Consider the following 22,712-nt stretch of genomic DNA (forward strand, 5'->3'; position numbering starts at 1 on the left):
AACTCCAGAACAATCTGACATGGTGGGTGTCGAAAGCCACTGTTCTGTGTCCGTTTGGCCTGGAATGACCCAAATGTTATATCAGTTTTTATAAAAATGTAGTGGCAACAATAACATTAAGGTATCTGCAAGAACACATAGGGGCTAATTCATAAAACTTCCTGGCAGGTTTAGCGTGACGTTAGCGGCAGATACCGTCACGGTGTTTCCTCATTCATAAACGTGAAATATCGGGACGTTGTTATCGTTACCGTTTTCCCCAACCTTCCACCCCTTTTGATCATTTACATATTGGGAAAGCGATTCATAAAAGCACAGCGCCGCAAAAAATACCACCTGCTCTAGTCAGACGGAATGTTACCTAATGAAAATGAATGTCAATTATTTAAAAATAAACAGATAAAGTCACAGTGCGTCCTAGGGGATTAATTATCATTGGAAATGTGAAAATGTTTAATAAATATGACTCGCACACTGGCTCTGATTGCGGTTGTGAACGCCAGTTTCCATCTGACCTGATTCAGTTTGTCATGATAAAAAGAGAAGATGACCAGACACACCTCCCATAAACTTTTCAGCAGCTGCTGAGTGAAGTAGAGCTGAAGTATTTAAGAAAGAGAACGCTGCACACTGCTGCCAATGCTCCCATATATTTATCTTACAACATTTTGATAACTCTCCATCAGGTGACGATCTCCACCGGCCAGTTTATAATTTCAGTAAGTGACATCATAAACATTCGGTTTATCATGGCCAACATTGCAGTTACAGCAGTAGGAGTGACTGAGGAGGAAGAGGTTCATCTGCCGGTCTGACTCTCTGCTGCCCACTGACACACAGGCAGACAGGTGTTACATATGTAAAGCTTAATTAACATGTTGAGTTTTGATTGGCTGTCACCTGGGCTACAGCTGAGGATAACACAGAGGAAACGTGGCTCCGTCACGGTATTCACGGGTGTGGTAAATTTATGAATCAGGGAAAATTACCATGGTGCAGATTTTGCCAGCCGCTATTCTGTTACCATGGAGTTTTATGAATTAGCCCCTTAGTGCGATACAATTAATGTCCTCCAAGAAATCTGGAAATTTAGGTCTGGAAAAGTCTGGAATTTTGAATGGCTCAGTCCCCTAAAACATATTTCTCTGGTGACGCCCCTGATATGAAGGATCATGTGTTTATTATAGTTATGTGTATGAAGGATCATGTGTTTATTATAGTTATGTGTATGAAGGTGATGCAGCTGAAATGAAAGTCTGAGTTCACATGCTTTGCTGAAGCTTTATTAAATGGCACAGAGAAAATCACAGCAATCAGCCACCAGTGTAAAGAACTCAGTCATCAGCGTAAAGAGAGAGTCAGAAAATGATAACTTCCTTAAAAGTTGTATTCCTGTGAACAGAATCACTTTGAGTGTTGATAGATTTTCATTTCATGTTGTTGTATATAATTCCCAGTTTGACAGCAGAGTGAACAGCAGGTGGCGCTGTGAGTCTCCAGCACTTTAATCATCGTCTGCAATGAAATAATAACAATTACTTCGGTCCATACAGTATCTGTGATATCTGGGACATTTTGAATATCTGTGATATAGTTGCAGTAGGTGGAACTGGGGAACTAAGTGTTCATAAAGTAATGTTAACTAATGCATTTACTAACACAAATTAAACACAAATAACAACATCAACAAAAATGAATGTTATATGCACATTAACAACTGCTTTTTATTAATGCTATCATACATTTTTGTTAATAATATTAACCAGTGCGTTTACTAACATGAATTAAGCATGAAGAGTTAGGTTTTCAATTTAGACAATACATTGGCATTAACATGTAGAACAACATTACTGAATGCAGTTTTTTGTTGTGCATTTAATATGAACTCATCCTTGTTAATGTCACTGTTCATGCTTAATTCATGTTATTAAACACATTAGTTAAAAAACATGTATAACAACATAAATTAATTCAGCTGTTCATGTGCATTTAATATGAACTAATCTATGTTCATGTTGTTATTGATGTTTAATTCATGTTAGTAAATGTATCAAGATAAGATACTTTATTGTCCCCATGGGGGAAATTTGTCTTGGACTCTGTGTTGCTTTATCACTTATCAGTTGTACATACATCATCAAAACATTTATATATTTAAAAAAAACACATACACATACATACAAACTAACACACATACATGTTAACACTGGAGAATGAACACTTAATGTAAAGTATTACCAAGTATTCTGATGAAATCCTGATGATGATAATATTCATATTTTTATATTTCAGTTCTTAAAAAATATTATTTTACAGTGTCGGGCTCCTGAATGCCCCACTTTGTTGATTTGGCATTTCAAATCCCCTGAATTGTGGAGTTTATTAAAAAGAAAATTATTGATTCTAAAAAAACAAATACCCCAGAAATATACTCACAGGGGTTTTCCCACCAATCTTCAGGAGAGAGGATTTGTAAGATGTCCCTGAAAAATAAACATTTTGGGCTTTATTTCCATACAGAAATACAACTTAGCAGATGTATAAAATAAATGTAAATTACACTTTTGGTTATGGCTCTGGTTGGTAATACTGGATGATATCAATATTACTGTTTAAAGGATGGCATCTGACATCGCCGTCCATGCTCATTTTAATTTTACTAAATCGTAATACACACAAGATGAAAGAGATCAAAGAACACAAAAACAAGTGAATGAAAGAGCGCGAAAATAAAATAAATTCATAAAAAAATCAATTTGTCTTTTTCATTTAGGTATAAGTGTATTTAGTGCTCCGTTTTGGATTCTGTTAAAGTGATTTGAATATGAATAAATTCATGTAACCTGGCAGTTCTGCTGTAGTGAAGGTAACTTACTCCTGTATGGATTTGCACTCATACTGATAGACTGCAGACCCCATGGCGGTTTTGATGTCTTCTTGCAGTTTTTTCAGAGATTTGTGTTTACAAGTGTCTTCATTCCTTAAGGAGAATGTACATTTAATAATGAGATTGACTAGTGGAAAATGAATCACAACAACACATTAGAATATAGAAACATGTTCACATTTTAGTCAAAGGGATGTTCAGGAAGTGCAAAAGCATCAACTTTGTTAACTGGATGACATGTAAAGCTTTTACAACAATAATAACCATAGAAAGTGCTGCAGTAAGTGCATATATTTTGAAATATGTAACAAGGCAGTCAAAAGGAACTCTAAAACCATAAAGTTTTGAAGAAAATGCTTAAGCAATAGCAGATACAGGTGACAAAATTTGTGTTTCTATTACTCTGAGGATTCTAAATCACATACAGTTAAGTACAATGACTGTACATATTGACTATAGTTCTATTCATTAACATGCCAACACGTTGTTAATGTACTTACACCCCATCCTCATTGACCATTAACACACGCAAGCCAGTCACTTTCTTTTTGGGCAAGTTGGGCACGTCATACAAGGCTAAATAGCTTGGAGAGAATAAAAGGAAACAAGCACAGGAAATCTGTCATTTTTACTTGTATTCAGTGTGGATTACTGTTGTTTATCTCTTCTTGAACACACACACACACACTCACATAAATACACATACACAGGAAGAGGAGGAGTTTGGACAGAGGGTTTCACAGAGGACAGGAGTGTGGTGATGGAGAAAACACCTCTCTGTTTTGTTTTTCAAACCTCCATAGATCTGTCCAAAGGACTGCGCTGTAACATTCCTGCTCTGCTCTGTTTTACATTTTCATCAGCCTCTAACAGATGAATGAGCTGCTCATGAAAACGGAGCTGAAACAAACAGCAGCAGGCCCAAAGAAGACTGAAGACTGAAAAGTCAGATTGTTTTCTTACCCAGACATCAAACTTCATACTATTAATAATTTAGTCCACTTCAAAACCAAGGGAAGACTCTGTATTTGCTTTGTAGACCTGAAAAAGCCGTTTGATTCAATGTGGCACGACAATGTTTTCAACTTCTCCAAAGTGGGATTGGTGGCAGAGTATATGATTTAATTAAATCCAAATACTCTGACAATCAATGCTGTGTGAAGATTGTAAATTAGAGAACTGATTTATTTAATCTAGGCAGAAGAGTCCATCAGGCTGCAATCTTCCCTGCCCTGTTTAACATTTACATCCAGAAATATAATCTGCAAGCCCAGGACTAGAGCTGCAGGGAAAACAAGTCAAGGTCCTGTTGTATGCAAATGATTTGGTTTTATTATCTCCTACAGCATTACAACAAAACCTGACACTGCTGGAGAACTACTGTAAAAACTGCATGAGCATTATCCATCAACCTGGATAAAACAGACTGTAGTGTTCCAAAAAAAAAAATTCAGATCACAAGCAACCAAACACCACTTCACTTTGACCCAGTGCCTGTCAGTCCATCACAGAAACACATTAGTGTCTTTGTGGAGAACTTTGTAGAGAACAGCGGCTTTCTTTAATTAGTTGACTTTTTCTCTGAATGCCATTACTGTGAATATCTTTGGATCTTTTGTATGTTGATGTTTTAACATCTGAAATCAAAGTTATTCTTAAAATTAATTGCAAATTAAATCCCCCTAAAATACACGGCTAATGTCACAGACCAGTCCCTTTATGTATCAATATAGTTCACTGGTGTGTGTGTGTGTGTGTGTGTGGGTGAACCTGATTTATCTCATTACAAGTGAATCTGATTTACCTGTCGGGCGTGTATCCCTTCTTTCCATCCAGTAACACAGTGACGATACCTAATGCTTTCTTTGCCAACTGGAGTGGAAACACAAAACATCAGATTATTTCAGCAGAATCAGTTTCATGTCCCTGTCAGGCAAACAGGATTATAATACATTTAGGGAGTGGTAACTCTGACTCCAAAATGAATCTCTCAGATGCAGTGATGATATTACTGATAAGATGTAAACTGTGTACAGTAGATGCTGTTTTCTTTCTGCTGGTAACTGGAACATTTAGGCCTTTAGCAGATGCTTTTATCAGGCCAGAGGGAGAAAGATGGAAACCGAAGCTGTAGCTGTAATGAAACAGAACTGGCTGCTCAAAGCAGCAGATCAAATCTGTGCATGATGCTAGCTTCACAGCAACACAATTTCATGAGCGAGTCTCAGTTGGGCCGTTGGCACCGGAAGCGTTTTTCTCCGGCCAGCAGCTCTCCTGCTCTACAGGAGGAGAAAACCTGTGGAAACAGCAAAGCTTCATCTGTTCACTGCTGACAGCTCACTGTGCTTTTCCACATCAGGGATGAACTTTATATCTTCCAGCTTCTCCGTTTCTCCCTTTCTTCACAAACTCCCTCATATCAAAGCAGTCAGGTTTATCTGTTTGTTTTCTCAGAGTCGTGACTTGTGATCAGGCAATAATTAGGAAAGCCTAGGGGACCTAGATCTCTCTCTCTCTCTCTCTCTCTCTCTCTCTTTCTCTCTCTCTTTCTCTCTCTAAATAAATAAATAAATTAAGTAGCCTATAAATAAACAAACTAAATTCAATAACAGACTCAGTTTTCTAAAGGCAAGTGATAATTCAAAACCAGATAGATCATCATCCTACAATGTGTTGCATTTAAAATTCATTCATCAACAACAACAGTGAAGACTCTGGTAAACTGATCACTGAATGTCTTTGTTCTTCTGTGTTGATATAATGCAGATAGGAGCATCTGTAGTGTTTCATGGTGTTTTCCTGGAGAGCAGGAGAGCTGCTGCGTGGAGAAATGTGTTTCTGGTGTGAAGGGCCCAACTGGGACTCGCTTGCTAATCGCTAACTTGGCCGTTGGGTTACTGATGTGAACCAGCCTTAGGGAGAAGGGCAACTGGAATGTTCCAGAAAAAAAACTGAATTAGAAACCTTTGTTACTGCTCATGTGAGAGCAAAGAAAATCTTTCACTGGCATGTTCTTTCACTCATATTGTTAGCTAGCTAGCTGCTAATTAGTTCAGAAATATCCAACACACACACTCACCGCAGTTGAGACGGCGGCCCAGTACATATTGTATGGAATGGTAGAGCAATTTTTACTAAAGACTTCTACAGGAGAGAGAAGAGAGGAGAGCAAGCCATCAGAGTCATTCCTGGTTCTAGTCACACAGTGTGAGTGTTAGAGGGACACACTGCTCTAACCTGTACAGGTTACCTGCTTCTAATCACATGGGAAAATACCATAAAGAATCAATGCCATAGGGGCAGCCTGTATGTTATACATAGCTCACACTGAAATTAATTGTAATATTACCGTTGCTGTTTTCCTTTCCACACCAGTTTTGGCCTTGTAGGGTTCCATATATGGTCTGCCAAATATGGACATAGGTTTCCGGATTATCCGGCAGCAAGAGTTCAGTGTCACTGTACAGCAGGAGCTGAGAGAGCACAAGGAAGACAGCATTACAGGCAGTGTGTTAGACAGTGTTGGACAAGTTACTGAAAATTAGTAATTAGTTACAGTTATTAGTTACTTCTCTCAAAAAGTAATTTCATTACTCTACCAATTACTGCATAATAAAAGTAATTCGTTACTAGGGAAAGTAACTTTTGCGTTACTTTTAAATGTCTGCTTCAATTCTCTTATTACACATAGCTATATTATTTTAGTGTGGGACAAGACAACTGTCAAATTTGATCTATCATTGTACCCATTATCACTATGATGATATCACTTTCCAAGGAAAGTAGCTATTGGCTGCCAGATGATGTCATACGATAATTTGCATATCAACATAATGCTGCACTTGTTATGCACGCCGCAGAGTAGCCCGTTTTAATATAAGTGCTGACTCCGCCCACCCGGGCCAGTTTCAGCGTACACCGGTAATAATTACAAGTGCACCCTATCCTACAGCCCCTGCTGTGGGAAGCTGTGATCATCAGACTCTCTGGATCAGACAAGCAAGTAGAGAAAACCTGCATCAGCCGGACCAATTTATTGCCAAATGCTTTGGGATTCAACTCATTAACTTTGCTTCCCATGGTCAGAAAAAGTCTCCAGATTTGTCTCAGGGAGGTTGGTAGACTTTTGATTCACTTGCTCCACCGTAAAGTCGGATGTTCATAAACCGGATAATCCAGTAACGAGTAACGAGCCCATTTAAATTTCAGTAATTGTAATTGCGTTATTAATTTGAAAAAGTAGTTCGTTACATTACTAGTGTTAGACACTCACTGAACACATGAACACACATTTTGACCTGCCAAGGGACTACAGATGTGAATTAGCTTGCAGCTATAATCTGGTACGGTGCATCAAATGGTGACATTTATGTTTGAACTGTACATTGTCCCTTTTAAATAAATAAATAAAATAAACATGAACACTGGTGTGATGTCTGACATGACTGTGGTGGTTTCTCACCTCGTCCTTTTGTATTTTAATGGGCTCTGCCTCGAGCAGGTCCTTGTAATCTTCTTGTTTGATGGTATCTGGATCCTTCTTGACAAAGGCACTGGTGAACTTCTTCCAGAAGGTGTCACAACTGATCTTTACCCTGGATTACATCAGTATAATAATTTCACTCATTTGATTCATAAACTGAAGCAAAAACATCATTGTTAATGAATGACTGAATGTACGCAGGTCTGGTTTTATCTTCAGCACATTTAAAGAACAGTCAGACATCTCAACTCAGAAACTCGTCACAAACTCTCAACGCAGTCTGTTTCTTTTTCCCGTCTTGACCATTATGACAAACATGTTGAATATTATCTTAAAGGTTCTATATGTAACTTTTACAAACTTTTTACATGTATAAATCGTTTTTTATTGCCAATGTGTGAACGGGTTGTAACGTAACTTAAAAAATGAGACCTCCGCCGACTTTCTCCGTTGCCTGTCACAGTGTGTAAAGCTACATTCTATGTGAAGGACTCAGGCTGTTTTTTCCGGGAGATTCCAACGGATGTGACGTGATGCGCGCTCCCGTGGCGTCTCTTCAGCTTCACTACTTCTATAGCTCGCTTGCTCGTAACGTAATACTTTCTGAGTGGATATGTTAGTTGGCTAGTTTGCCAAATCACTTCACCAGCTAACGTGATCCATGATACTAAGTTATGTAGCTATTATGACAAATAGTGTTGATTTTAGCCAACAATAAATGATGTAACGTTACAAAGCAAAGGTGTATAACGATGCCTTCTACTAGCCAAGAGTGATGCAAGGCAGCGGCGCACACGGGACAAGTTTGCCTTCAGGGCTTTCTGGTAGAAAGCCTTAGGGTAACCCTAACCCCTACCTAAACCATAACCGTGGATTTCTGTCAGAAAGGCTTTCTGGCAGAAAGCCCTGAAGGCAAACTTCTCCCGTGTGCGGCAGCGGCGGCCAAATAACGTTATCTAACTGTAAACAAAGCTATGCTAAGGTTAGCCAGCTAGCTGTAACTTAGCTACGCTGCATGGATCTGGCGTTTGTACAGTGAACTACAATGCTGATTTACAGTAACGGTGAAATAAACAATGGTAAGCTGTAATGACACAGCAAGGTGAACTACAGTCATTCAGGAAATGATGAATACATATAACGTTACATATTCCGTGTAGTTCACTAACAGTAAGCGTTATTGCAGAGAACAGATAGCGACATTGCTGAGCCTCACGGTGAAACTATTGCTGTTTTCACATATGAAAACTGGCTAGCAAGCTAACGCCGACCTATAATGTTATAAATACAGCCAATGTCACGTTATCACCCGACAAAGTTCACACATAGTCACAGTTCCTCCTCACAAAAACACAGCACTGAAAACATACTTAACATACATATAACTTCAATTAATAGCCCGAGAGAGAGAGAGAGAGAGAGAGATGGTCGAGCGAGCTAGAGAGAGAGAGAGAGAGAGATGGTCGAGCGAGCTAGAAATTGAATGAAGAGAGGGAGCGGTAGTAGCGAGAAAGCCGGTGAATCAGAGAAATAAAACGTTATTTTCTGATTGTTTCACAGCGGTTATGTTCTAAAGCACAGAGAGAGAGGGAGAGAGAGAGAGAGAGAGAGAGAGAGAGAGAGAGAGAGAGAGAGAGAGAGAGAGAGAGAGAGAGCCCCGTATCAAAATACCGGTAGCCTACCTTAGAAAAAAGATTGAAAAAAAAAAAAGATCAACGGAGAAATGTCTTGCTTCTGCTTCTCCTGAGTTTTGTTCAGCAAATTTGAAACTGACAGCTTGAATTTGAGGTCGTACTTTTTTCTCTGTGTCGCCATGGCGATCAGCAAATGTGACTGACATTTGAATGCAAGTAAAAAAAAAAAGAAACTGCTTCCTCATCTATCATGATATGATGCCGGTCCATCACGTTCATATGGTCACTGTTTTGGCCGATACACAGGATGCTCGCTCGCGCCTACGGAGTGCGGGCACACACGAGCACGAGCAACAGGATGCTGACTGCAGTTACCTTAACGGCCACCAGGTGTCACTAATATCAAGCATTTTCTGAATCTTACAAACAGTACCTTTAAGTGTTTCATCTTGGCTCCAAAGGTGTATGACGGTTAACTATGGATAGCGATCTATCATGCTACCCTGTCAACAGCCAACAGGTGCGCTGTCTTTGGCTGACATCAGCACCTGTGGTGAGGCTCTACAGACAGAGGAGGAAACACGGCCGGGGGGGAAGTCCCGGTTCTGTCGGACCGTCGAATCGGAGGAGAAACCGGAGCTGTGGAACGCTACATGTATCTCTCTCTTTAACTCTCTCTCTCTCTCTCTGCGTGTTGTGTGTGTGTGGTTTGTTGTGTATGTGTGTGTGTGGAGATGGTGGAGGAGGAGGAGTCCATTATCAGTGTTTTGAGCCTGCATAATCCTTCACATGCACTGAAAACCAAAATCTGGGTTTAATGTGTGATGCTGCATGAGTCTCAGTCTGAACAGAATCTTAAAATGTGAGCTGCTCCAGGACTGAAAACTCAACACTGGAGACAGATTGTTGTTAAATGTCAGAGTGTGTCAGACTAAATGATGTCTGGTAGTCATAACAGCTCTATATCAGACAGCTCTATAGCAGACAGCTCTATAGCTGACAGCTCTATATCAGACAGCTCTATAGCAGACAGCTCTATAGCAGACAGCTCTATAGCAGACAGCTCTATAGCAGACAGACCATTATAACAGACCATTGTACTTGCCGTCTTTACAGAAATTGCTCTTACCTTTCAGGATTGTTTTTGACAAATTTTTCACATTTCTCTTTGACTTTCTTCTCAATCGACTCTGCTTGTCCCTTAAAACAACTGAAAATGTTATAAAGCTTACTGCTCATCTAGCTACACAGAGCCAGGGGTGTAATGTGTTTTGTGTAAATGTATTTTCAGAATTCTGTCAATGCAAAATACTACAGCGGATTGAATTAATACTCAGTTTGATGTATTACATGACAGTATAATGTATTACATGACAGTATAATGTATTATATGACAGTATAATGTATTACATGACAGTATAATGTATTATATGACAAACCTGTAAACCTTTAGCCAAACCTGGCTGAAGAAGCATCATAGTGATGGATGCAAGGAGCAGAGCCATCCAGACAGACTGAAAGCTCTCTGCCATTCTGCACAGCAGCTCTGTAAACACATCAACAGCCACTGGAGATGAGCTTCATTTGCTTCAGAAAAATGCAGAAAGGTTTATATATATTATATTTATATATATTATATTTATATAAGTTATATACAGTGCCCTCCATAATGTGTGGGACAGTGAATGCGGTTTTTATCTACTGTTTTCTACACAGTGAATAAAACATAGGTACTTATGATGGCTGTCCACTGTACTGATGATACAGGACAGACATTCCAGTGTTTACAGAATGTGTTTCCATGGTGAGCATTATAAACATAACTAGGTTTTTCACTAATAATGACAAAAAAATCATAATTGTCCGTTCGCCTCTCCTTCCCATAATAGATGTTTTAATGTAGAGTAATACTAAAATCAAAAGCTAAATACAACAAAACTTTTTAAAATGAACAAACGTAGTGAGTGATACCAGGCTGTTCATTTCCCATTACAGCACCGTGACATCATGTCTACATGGTGTAAATAAAATTGTATCACTGTTAAAAGTTGGTGGCAAAACTGGTTTACCGTTTATCTACACAGAAACTAAAATATTAGGAGCTTAATTAGGTTGTCTGTGTTTATCTACATAGGGCACAATGCACTCACAACAAACTGCAGTAGTGTCTGAGTTTTATCTCATTTTTTTCTTTTAGCTCCCTTCCCCTGGCTGTGGGGGAGTTGAGATTATTTTGTCTTTTGTTCCATTTTAAAGTTAATTTTGCTTTGCTTTGAGTGTCATAATGATAAAAAGGACATATCTCTGATGGTAAAGTAGAGGAAGCTCACCTGTCTCTGTGCTGTGTCGTCTGCTTGGTAGAGTTCAGATCAGAGAGGAGTGTCGACTCAGCAGGTGAGGATCTGGTCTGTAGCGGTCTGTGAGTCTCAGTAGAAATGTACCTGCTTTTATCCACACCTGGACTGTCAGGCCACGCCCCCTGACAGACCGTTGTTTCACTGGAGATTAGATTAGAGTTTTTGCATCCTCCTTACTCTAATTTCAGTGAAAGGCTCAGTGTGAGGCTGCAGGTCTCAGGACTCTATCACCAGATGTAGTGTGTGTCTGTGTGGTGAAACATTACAGACACACAACACAGTGTGGAGGTTCATCCACTAGCAACACACTTCAGACCGCTTCAGCTGCACACACTGGACTGTGAAAAAAATGGTAAAGCGAAGATGCTTTCAAAAGTAATGAAATGAAAAGTTTCTGAATATTAAAATAATTACTTTTTTTTATTATTTACTAAAGAGCAGTGTACTGACACACTAATGCAGAAAACAAATAAACATCTAAGACAAAAAGTATATAAAAAATCTAGGCTGCCTAAGACTTGCACAGTACTGTGATCTGTGGAGGACAATTGTTGTAACTGCTTGAGACTGGACTTGACTTGGTAATCTACATTTAGACTTGTGTCTCAAGACTTGAGACTGACTTGGGACTCGAGCAAAGTTGTCTTCTGTATGGAGGACATGTAGCAGAAACACTAGCTGCTTCCATTCATTTTGTATAGAAAGCAGTATAGAATGAAGTACTGCAAGTGGACCATAGTACTGTAAACAGCAAGTATGTTCCATGTATCGTATGAAATTGAGTTTTCCTATTTTGTCAGTAGAAATGTATGTTTACTGCATAGTATTTTTTCTGTTACTGTAGTATTTACAGTATTTGAATGTATTTGTACATTTTCCAGAAGTGAAAGCCTGCCAGGTCTTGACCTCACCAGACCTCAGCAGTATTCACTGTATCTCTGTGTGTTTTATATTTGACTAGGCAAGTAACATGATACTCTTTTCCAACATGCTGCTGTGTGTAAGTGCAACTGAAAATGCAAAAGGAACGAGTCTGCTGATAAGATATTCACAGACGGGCTTCACTGAGCACACACTGCTTCATTGTGCAAGAGATGTGTGGAGTTTTGCATTTGGCGTTAAGTGTTTTTACGTTTTTGTGAGTTATGAGTAAATGAGCCTTAGTTCCTGAAAATGTGTGTAAGCACTTGTGGAAAACTAGAATTGTCTCTGTAATTTCCTTCTCATCAAGTCCCAGAGCATCGCAAGCTGAAACCCAACAGGAGCAGAATCAAATTCAGTGAAATCATGAATATTTAATGATTTCAAAGCATATGCCACACATAAGAAGTAAATCCTTCTGTCATCCCAAACTTCGGTGCTTCCTCACCATGAGAAAAACAGATGAATGGATCTTTACTTCATCAAGATATTTTAATTCAGGCACAGAAAACAAAGCGACATTTCCCAATAAATCCGGGAATAAGAAAATGCTGAATTTCTGTGCTGTAAAATATGTAAATATCAGCACCTTGGCAAAGACAGCTGTGAACTCATAGCTTATTATCAACCGACTAAAAGTCACATTCCAAGAGAGATTTTTCTTTACTCTTAAGACCGAGGTACAAAAGTGTCTCTGAATGTGGCGTGGGAATCTAGAGACTGAGGCTGACGAGAGATGTTTATCTTCAGGCTGTAAAACAATCTTGTAAGGAATGTGAATTTTTGCCCAAACTATATTTCACAATGGATTTTACAGAAAAAACCTGTACCTGTAGGGACTGCTGTCATAATCTGGAGTAGGGGTTATGTCATTGTTTTACTATTTGTCTGTGCGTATGTGCTTTTGTCTGTGCTTATGTGTTTTTGTCTGTGCTTATGTGTTTTTGTCTGTGCTTGTGTGTTTATGTGCTTATGTGCTCTTGGATGTTTTCTTTTAATGTTCTTTATATACCATCAACCTGCCAGGGACTGCTGTCATAATCTGGAGTAGGGGTTATGTCATTGTCTTATTATTTGTCTGTGCTTATATGCTTTTGTCTGTGCTTATGTGTTTATGTGCCTATGTGTTCCTGTATGTTTTTCTCTTAATGTTTTTATATGCCATCAACCTGCCAGGGACTGCAGATGAAAACTAGCCTGTACGGCTAAATCTGGCACTTTTACATGATGTACTTAAGTACTCATATTATTTAATGTGCATTGTCCCTTCTTAAATAAACAAACAAACAAACAAACAAACAAAATAAATAAATAAAAACATTTTGGAAGGTACAGTCATGTTTGTAGACAGATTCCATTTCTACGACATCCTCCATCAGTTCAGCAGAGCATAGACCACACACACACACACACACACACACAATACACACAAACACACACACACACACAATACACACACTATACACATACACACTGTACACACAGTTTACACATACAGTACATACACTGTACACACACACACATGCTATATATACTATATACATGCAGGTAAATGTGTGTGTTGTGTAGTGGGGGATGTAGGTAAGTGTGTGTGTGTGTGTCAGTGTGTGTGTGTGTGTCTGTGTGTGTGTGTGTAAGCTTCTCTGGAGAAAATAATCAGCTAAATCAGGAAACAGGAAAACAAACAGCGCTGCACTGACATCTAGAGGCTGAATGAGGAACTACAGGAAAACGACTTGTTTCCTTTCCCAGCCTCTTTTTCTTCACACCAAAAATAAAACCGCTGAGAGTCACATTGACTGTTGGCAGCTTCATTCAGGTCTGATATGTGACAGTGAGGCTCTGCACCGGCCGCTGTTCGATGTTTTAAAGCAGAAATGTGATAGAAGGTTGAAGAGTGTGTTGAAAATTGTGTTATAGCGTCATTTTAAAGCGTAAAGAAAATGCCTGTGTCTCCGCCCACTCCTCAGTTTAGAAAAATACAAAGTTGTGTGCACATAAAATCCAGGAAGACGACATTACGCGATGTATTGTCGAGATTACAACAAGACTGGAAGACTGGAACATCTGAAACGAAGTGAGTTTGGGGTTTCATCCCACTTTAAATTTACCTTCTCTTCTTTTATCTAACTCTTATCCAGAGAGACTTCCAACAGCAGAACAAGCTTCAATTCCTTGATCACCATTACAGCCGACAGTAAGGAGGTCAAAGGTCAGACTGACAGATAATCCTGTGACCCTGAATCATCATGTATGACACCGGTCAGTTCCCAGTGTCCGACAGCAGACTGTGGTTGAACAGATCCCAGTATAATAATAATAATAATAATAATAATAATAAACTTTATTTATATAGCACAATTCATGCATAAAATGCAACACAAAGTGTTTAACATAAAAGCAGATTGTCATAACATTTATGATAAAATAATAAAAACAAGGGGAAAAAAACCAAAACAAAATACAATAAAATAAAATTAAAATAGCAGGATAAGACAAAATAAAACAACCATTAGGTAAAAAAAAAACACTTCAGGAGAAAGCAGTGGTAAAGAGATGTGAAGCCCCTGAGACTTTCAGGCAGACTGCTCCAGAGTTTTAGGGGCTGCCTCTCCATCTGCCTTTTAGTTCTGACCTGAGGAACAATCAACAGGTTTGAGTCAGAGGATCTAAGGGACCTAGTGGGCACATACAGTATGTCTTAACCATGTCAGACAGATATTGGAGATTGGAGTAATGTGTGCTCTCTGTCTGGTTTTCATCAGAACACAGGCTGCTGAGTTCTGTATGAGCTGAAACTGACTAACAGCTTTCTTAGACTCCAGACAGAAGAGCGTTATAATAATCCAGCCTGCTGGAGATAAAAGCATGAATTAACTTTTCTGTGTCTGCCTGGGAGAGAAACGCTTTAGTCACGTTTCTAATGTGACATTCAAAATTTAGGTCAGAATCAATAATAACACCAAGGTTTTTGACCTGTTCCTTGGTGTTTAGTGCGAATAATTTTAGGCGGTCGGACAGTTTTTCTCTCTCAGCTTTTGCTCCAATAACTAGGATCTCAGTTTTGTCTTGATTTAGCTGTAAGAAGTTCTGAGTCATCCACAGACTTATGTCAGAGAGGCTTGTGATCAAGTCGTTGATAGAACTGTAATCATTTGAGCTTACAGAGATATATAGCTGGGTATCATCTGCGTAATCATGGGAATTGATGCTGCGATTTCTAATAATATTGCCGAGCGGTAACATATACAGACTGAAAAGAACTGGGCCTAAGATAGAGCCCTGCGGAACACCACATGTCAGGTCTATTTTATCGGAGGAGTGGTCATCCATGGCCACATAAAATTTTCGACCGGTTAAGTAAGACCTGAACCATTTAAGAACTGTGCCAGTAGAGACCGACCCAGTGTTCAAGTCTGTCCGGCAGAATATTATGATCTACAGTGTCGAATGCGGCACAGAGAGCTTTTTCTCATCAGTGTTCATCCTGAGGTCATTCACAACTTTGACTAGAGCTGTTTCCGTACTGTGCTGGGTCCTGAAGCCAGACTGGAATTTTTCAAACACAATGTTGTCGCAGAGGAAGTCATTCAGCTGTTTAAAAACATTTTTTTTCTAAAATCTTACTCAGAAAAGGCAGGTTGGAGATTGGTCTGTAGTTAGAGATGACAGAACAATCTATGTTGTCTTTTTTAAGCAGTGGTTTAATTACAGCGGTTTTAAAAGCTGTAGGAAAGGTGCCTGTGAACAGCGAGTGATTCATTATTGTTAAAAACTTCCACTGCAAAACAGCTGAAAACCAATTTTAAAAAAGTGGTGGGAATGGGATCAAGAGCACAGGTAGAGGATTTTAACTCACTTAACTTAACAGACAACTTTCTTGATCATTTCCCGGTTCACTGATGTAAAAAAGTGCATGGTGCATTCAAATTTTGGGGCAATACTTTGTGGTGCATTGTCCAGCTTTTTCTGAATAATATTCATTCTGATGGCTGCAATCTTATCTCTAAAATAGGCAGAAAATTAATTGCATTTAGTAACGCTCAGGTAGTCAGAGTAATAATTAGGGGCAGGGTTTATAAGATTATCAACAGTTGAAAAAAGAACCCTTGGATTGTTAGAATTTGTATTTATAAGTTCAGAGAAATAAGATCGCCTGGCGTTTCTGATCGCTGCATTGAATTCTGCTAGGAGTTCTTTTGAGATATCTTGGTGGACCTGAAGTTTTGTCTTTCTCCATCTCCGTTCAGCTTTGCGACAGTTTCTTTTGAGTTGGTTGATATTCTGTTTTCTCCATGGTGCTTTTTGTTTTTGAGGATTTTTTTTGTACCTGACTGGGGCAATATGGTCAATAGCTGTTTGTAATTTTGTATTTAAATTATCCACTAGATCATCAACAGATGAAGGGAGAGATGGCAAAGACATATCATTTATATGCAAGATAAAATTTTCTGCCATTTCAGATGCAAGACATCGTCTTTTTACAGTGCGTCTAGAATTACCATGCAGCATATGAAGAGAGGCAGTGAATTCAATTAAGTAGTGACCAGACAAAACCACATCCATAACTGATGAAATGTCAACAGAAAGTCCCTGTGTAATGACAAGGTCTAAGGTATGACCACAGCTATGAGTTGGTTTATTAACATGTTGTATGAAGCTCAGATCTTCCAATAAATGTGAAAAGTCAGTAGCCTTCTTGTCTGTCTTATTGTCAATGTGTAAATTAAAGTCACCAATAATGATTATATTGTCATAATTAGAGCTGATGATTGATAAGAGCTCAGATAAATCAGACAAAAAATTAGTGTACGAGCGTGTGTGACTGTGAGAGTGTGAACGCAGCTGAACATGCGTTTAGTCTGAAGTCAGTGTGTAAAGTCTAAACTAACAGTTACAGTGAAACTAGTCAGTTAGATGCTGAAGCTGTGTCTGTGTTCAGGTGCAACATCAGAATCAGAATCAACTTTATTGCGAGGTACATTAACACATACGAGGAATCTGACCTGGTGAGGTTGGAGGGAAATTAATCCAAATAGTAAATAAAATCAACAAATCAAACAAATCAGAACACAATGAAACTAAATGCAGAAGGAAATAAACAGTGGTGAGACAGTAATGGCTCATGAAGGTGACTATGTTTAACTATTATAATAAATATGGCTGTTATACATATATAGACAGGGCCTGTGGGCTATAGTTTACAGATAAATAAATATAGTATAGACATAGTATAAAGTATACAGTATAAAGTATAAAATATATATGTCAAAATCTGAAGTATAGTATAACATAATATGTTATACAATATAGTATCAGTAAGTAAGACAGTTCAGTTCTGATGTACTTAATGTACATCAGAGTTGGAATCATTCCTGAATGTTAAACTCAGCTCAGCTCCTGCAGTGTTAGGCCCGGGCCCAGGGGACAGACTGCTGGGGCCCGCAGGCCTGTGGAGTCCAGAGTCCACACAGACTGCTGGGGCCCCCAGGCCTGTGGAGTCCAGAGTCCAGACAGACTGCTGGGGCCCCCAGGCCTGTGGAGTCCAGAGTCCACACAGACTGCTGGGGCCCCCAGGCCTGTGGAGTCCAGAGTCCACACAGACTGCTGGGGCCCGCAGGCCTGTGGAGTCCAGAGTCCACACAGACTGCTGGGGCCCCCAGGCCTGTGGAGTCCAGAGTCCACACAGACTGCTGCTGCTGCCTTCCAGCTCTGTCTTTCTACATTGAGTTTGCCTTTGATTAATAGATCCTCCTCCTTCATTTCTAATGCAACGATGAAACCTGGGACAAAAGCCTGACTGAAATTCTGCATTTGGAATTCTGCAAAGAATTCTTCCTGTGCCTCCAGGAGGCACAGGAAGAGTCCAGACTGGGCCTGTAGAGCAGAGCATCATGGGAGATTCCCTCTGCTAGTCCATATAGAGAAAAGAGCAGCTAAGATCTGGAGCCACCTGGTACACAGCGGTCCAGAGTCTCCCCACAGTACTGACTCACTGACAGAGTCTCCCCACAGTACTGACTCACTGACAGAGTCTCCCCACAGTACTGACACACTGGAGGAGACACCCAGAGAGAGACCCCTTGGAATACCTGACCAAAAAACACCAACTAACCCTCACACACAACCACCACTGACAAAATTCAAATAGAAAAAACAACACCAGAAGAATATTATCACTATTGGCAAAAAGAAATCAAACTTATAAACAAGACATTTCTCCACAAGAAGTTTTGGTCTCAGCAGCTAATTTAACCTCTTCTAATGTGTGTCCTTATGGAGATTTTCAAAATAACTGTCATTAACAGATGTAACGGTTATAAAACAGGGTTGTTTTCCTAGTGATTGACAGGTCGTCTGTCCAGTGATCAACAGGTTGTCGGTTACAGACCAGGCTCAGCCTCTCTCTGGCCGCTCCGCCTCCAAAACACGTCGACACAGCGGAGATCGTAAACCGGATCCTTAGGCTTCAAACCCTTCGGAACCCTGTGGTGACATCATCATGACATCACTCCCCGTGGTGACATCATCATGATTAGTTGCACCTGTTTATCTCCTGTATTACCTTTTATTCATATTTTTTATTTTTTATAATTTCCTTTTTGGCACACACTTTTATGAAAAAGTTTGATCTGTTTTCAATTGTATCTCTGTTGGTTTGTGTTTTTTGTTTTTTTTAGTTGTACCTGTCTACATCATATTTTACTTTTTATGCCTATTTTCTTTTATTGCTACTGTTGGATTTTACTGTATGTAAAGCACTTTGTAAACATTGTTTTTAGAAAAGTGCTATACAAATAAAGTTATTATTATTATTATTATTATTAAGTTACTCAGAGGGTTGACAAGCTACAAGCTGTTTATTAAGGATCACATCCAAGACTACGCAGGTCTACGGTCTCTTGTCTAGTGACCTGACGTTGTTAATAACGTTATGCGGGTCGAAGGTCACGTAGCTAGTAAAGTATTCTTCCTCCTCTTTCCGTTACATGTTAGCGTCATGTCATTTAACTTTAATAACATGTTTTGCGTGTTTTGTACAGCGTCCGGTGTGAACTACAGATCCAGAGATGAGAACGGCGAGACGTTTCAAACGAGACAAGAGATCTCAGAAAGAGCCGGTAGCTTCGTGGAGCTTCGTCCTCTCTGTGATGGACAGCTGGTCGCCAAGGCAACGACGTCTTCGGCTGAACAATCCGGTCGATTTCACAACAAAGGAGGTGTGAGCGTGTTGTTCTCATCCATAAAGCCGCCGCTGCTGCAGTTTCCCTCCTGACTTCACTGAGCAGAACCTGGACCTGTGAAACCGGTCTCTGGTCAAAACTGGGTCCAACCAGGTCCAGTTTGGCCCAGGTCTTTAAACCTGTCATGATGTTGATTATTGATTATTAGGAATGAATATTAAGTGTGAATATAATCCATATTGTTGCTGTAACCTCGCTCTCTGTTTACTCTCAGCTCTTTTATATTTTAATAAGGAACATATTTATTCTTTCTGGTAAATTTTCATATTGTAAATATTTTGAATTGATTCTCTTTGTCTCAATAAGATCCACTGCTGTTATTTTGGAATAAATACTTTGTCATACTTTTATACATATTTCTATTCAATGTGTTCTGTTTATATCAACTGCTTTTAATAGATTCTTACTAGATTATATTTTTCTTTGCTGGATCCTGTTGCTGATTTCCCCGCAGGATCAATAAAGTTTTGTCTAATTTCATTTTATAATTATTATTATTCTCTGGATCAGGATTAAGGATCAGGATTAAGGATCAGGATCAGGATTAAGGGTCAGGATTAAGGATTTATTATATTTAACACCAGTCCCGCCTGCCTCCAACATCCAATCAGATTCCTCCAGAGCTGCATAAGGGATATGATGTCATTGATCAGTATTAGCTCTCTGGTCTCTAGATGTATTATGAATAGTCTTCAGTATTCATGTTGGTGTGGCAATAATATAATTTATTAAACCGTCAGATGTGGCTCTGCTTCAGATTCTCACTCTTTACAGGGTTGGCTTTGAGAACTCACTGAAGTGGCCCAAGCCTTGAAACCAGGATCATCATCATCATCATCATCATCATCATCATCATCATCATCACATTGATTCATTCAAACTGCATCATATCCATCACATCAGAGTTGGACTGTCAGGAACATCTGGTCTCAGAGTCTCAGTGAACTTTACATTTCTATCTGTTGTAATCCTACATCTCCTCCTTCAGGCTGAAATAGATTTAACATGATAGTTTTCTTTCAGCTGGATTCACTTTGTCCGTTTGCCTCATGAAAAGAGTGAAGTGTTCCTAATATTTTGTCCAGTCTGTGTACATGTCCACATGTCACCAGAGGGGTCAGAGGTCAGCAACCTGTCACATGACAAGCAGCTGCTGATCTCACTGAGCTAGAAGCAGCTGAGAAGCTTCATCCATCACATTATTTATATCAGAGTTGAAACTGCTGATGATAACTGTGTGTGTGTGTGTGTGTGTGTGTGTGTGTGTGTGTGTGTGTGTGTGTGTGTGTGTGTGTGTTCTCTCACTCTCTCAAAGTTGAAGCTGCTTGTTGGAAAAGATGAAGACCAAACAATGTTCATTTAGGAGAAACTTTCATTCTGACAAACAATTACAGAAAACTAGATAGAAGTTTATATCTTGGAATGATGAGATGACAATAAAATACCAAATGTTGCTACAGAAAGATATTTCAACTTGTCAATCATCAACAACAGACTCTAAGATGAACAACCATAACTTGATTCTGTCTGGTTTAATTTCTCATTCATTTCGTTTTCACAATAAAATGTCCATGTTCTTGTTGTTAAAACCCAGTTCAGTTACCCAACACACACAATACACTCTATTTAGTAAAGCGTGTGTGTGTGTGTGTGTGTGTCAGTGTGTGTGTGTGTGTGTGTCAGTGTGTGTGTGTGTGTGTGTGTGTGCGCGCGTGTGTGTGTGTCAGTGTGTGTGTGTCTGTGTGTGTGCGCGCGTGTGTGTGTGTGTGCGCGCGTGTGTGTGTGTCAGTGTGTGTGTGTCTGTGTGTGTGCGCGCGCGTGTGTCTGTGTGTGTGCACGCGCGTGTGAGTGTGTGTGTGTGTGTGTGTCAGTGTGTGTGTGTGTATGTGTGTGTGCGTCAGTGTGTGTGTGTGTGTATGTGTGTGTGTCTGTGTGTGTGTGTTTGTGTGTGTGTGTCTGTGTGTGTGTGTGTCTGTGTGTGTGTGTGTGTGTGTGATCCTGTACAGAGTGAACCATCATCTCAGCAGCTGTCTTTGGTCAGCAGTGTGAGTGTTTCTCTCTCCCTCCTCTATCTGACAAGACACACTGAGGAACCAGACCCAGACCAGAACCCAAACCTAGACCAGATCCAGAACCCAGGACAGAGTGGTTCAGTGAATGTGGAGTGGAAGCTGTGGATGTGGATCAGTGTGTCAGAGGAAACTCTGTAGAAGGACAGAGAGCCAGCAGGCCAGTCCAGATACACTGCTACTCTGTTAGAGTCAGAGGAGGAGAGGGGAGGTATGAATGTTTCTCTGTTATTGTGACAGACAAGGTAACTGTTACCAGAGCAGATCAGACTCCAGGACTTTTCATTCCCTCCAAGCAGACAGTCATCACCCACTCCTCTCCTACTGATTCCTCTGTAAGTCACTCCTATATGAACACATCCTTCCCACTCGACCTCCCAGTAACAGCAACCAGTCAGACCATTTCTACACAGCAGCTGAGGACAGGAGTCAAATCTCTCTGGGTGATCAGGATATGGCTGCTCCTCTCTCACCCTCGTCACCTTTCTGTTGTCTTCAGACAGGAAGAGGTTTCTGTGTGCTGTGTTTGGGTCCAGTGTGAGTTCACAGGCATCTGATGAGAGAACAAGACTCAATACAGCAGCAGCTTCTCATCTAATACACCTGTTGTGTTTATTATCGGTTGATTTATTAACAGATTGACTGTTCATTTCTTCAGTTTCATGATGACACATTTTGTCAGCCATCTTTCTTCAGAGTAGGATTTGAATGAATAGATGTCACACATGAGCTTTCTATTTAAATAGAAACTGAATGTGCTGCTTTGTTTTCATGAATCAAACTAAATAAACACTTACACTTCCTCAGACCTGGTTTCAACCACCGCACTGCATCATGGTCCAACCTGGGGGGGGGGGGTAAATAAAGTCAGACAGCATAATCTCTTTGATAATGAACAAATAACCTTCATAACCTTCCATATGAGTGATTTTCCAGACGCCGTCACTCATATCCTCCATTCAACATGAAACAATATTCCTCAGCTTCTCAGCAGCTCCGTTCACACTGAATTTATGAATCAGAGTGAATGTTCATATGTTGGTACAGACTGGAGCAGAGCGGAGTAAAACCACCAGACCGAGTCTGTACGGTAACAGGAGTCACTCCACTCCTGTAA

General features: G+C 39.8%; 2 protein-coding genes across 2 annotated transcripts in view; both read right to left on the reverse strand.

Moving 5' to 3' along the window:
- Positions 1-1,323: 1,323 nt before the first annotated feature.
- On the reverse strand, positions 1,324-11,422 carry LOC139639742 (ADP-ribosyl cyclase/cyclic ADP-ribose hydrolase 1-like). Its single transcript, XM_071513891.1, has 11 exons — positions 11,335-11,422; positions 10,444-10,550; positions 10,134-10,204; positions 7,350-7,482; positions 6,237-6,360; positions 5,967-6,031; positions 4,692-4,759; positions 3,388-3,471; positions 2,876-2,980; positions 2,437-2,483; positions 1,324-1,515 (listed from the first exon to the last, which is right to left on the reverse strand). The coding sequence occupies exons 2-11, from the start codon at positions 10,534-10,536 to the stop codon at positions 1,505-1,507; spliced, it is 801 nt and encodes a 266-aa protein (XP_071369992.1). The 5' UTR covers positions 10,537-10,550; positions 11,335-11,422; the 3' UTR covers positions 1,324-1,504.
- An 8,842-nt stretch (positions 11,423-20,264) lies between these two features.
- The window catches only part of LOC139639738 (NACHT, LRR and PYD domains-containing protein 12-like), an 18,393-nt gene continuing 15,945 nt past the window's right edge, over positions 20,265-22,712 (reverse strand). The window contains exons 11-12 of the mRNA XM_071513888.1: positions 22,393-22,439; positions 20,265-22,148 (exon numbers count right to left, since the gene is read on the reverse strand). Coding sequence (XP_071369989.1) covers positions 21,595-22,148; positions 22,393-22,439 — 601 coding nt within the window. The 3' untranslated portion in view covers positions 20,265-21,594. The remainder of the gene's footprint in view (positions 22,149-22,392; positions 22,440-22,712) is intronic.

Source organism: Centroberyx affinis, unplaced genomic scaffold, assembly GCF_046629955.1.
Source record: "Centroberyx affinis isolate AG114_WGS23_722 - 3 ecotype Tasmania unplaced genomic scaffold, CSIRO-AGI_Caff_v1 ptg007620l_1, whole genome shotgun sequence".
NCBI lineage: Eukaryota > Metazoa > Chordata > Actinopteri > Beryciformes > Berycidae > Centroberyx > Centroberyx affinis.

Coding starts and splice junctions, on each gene's coding strand:
- LOC139639742 (XM_071513891.1), bottom strand. CDS start 10,536: ATGGCAGAGAGCTTTCAGTCTGTCTGGATGGCTCTGCTCCTTGCATCC. Junction 7,483..10,133: donor GTCAAAAACAATCCTGAAAG/GTAAGAGCAATT, acceptor GATGTAATCCAG/GGTAAAGATCAGTTGTGACA. Junction 6,032..6,236: donor TGGAAAGGAAAACAGCAACG/GTAATATTACAA, acceptor TCTCTCCTGTAG/AAGTCTTTAGTAAAAATTGC.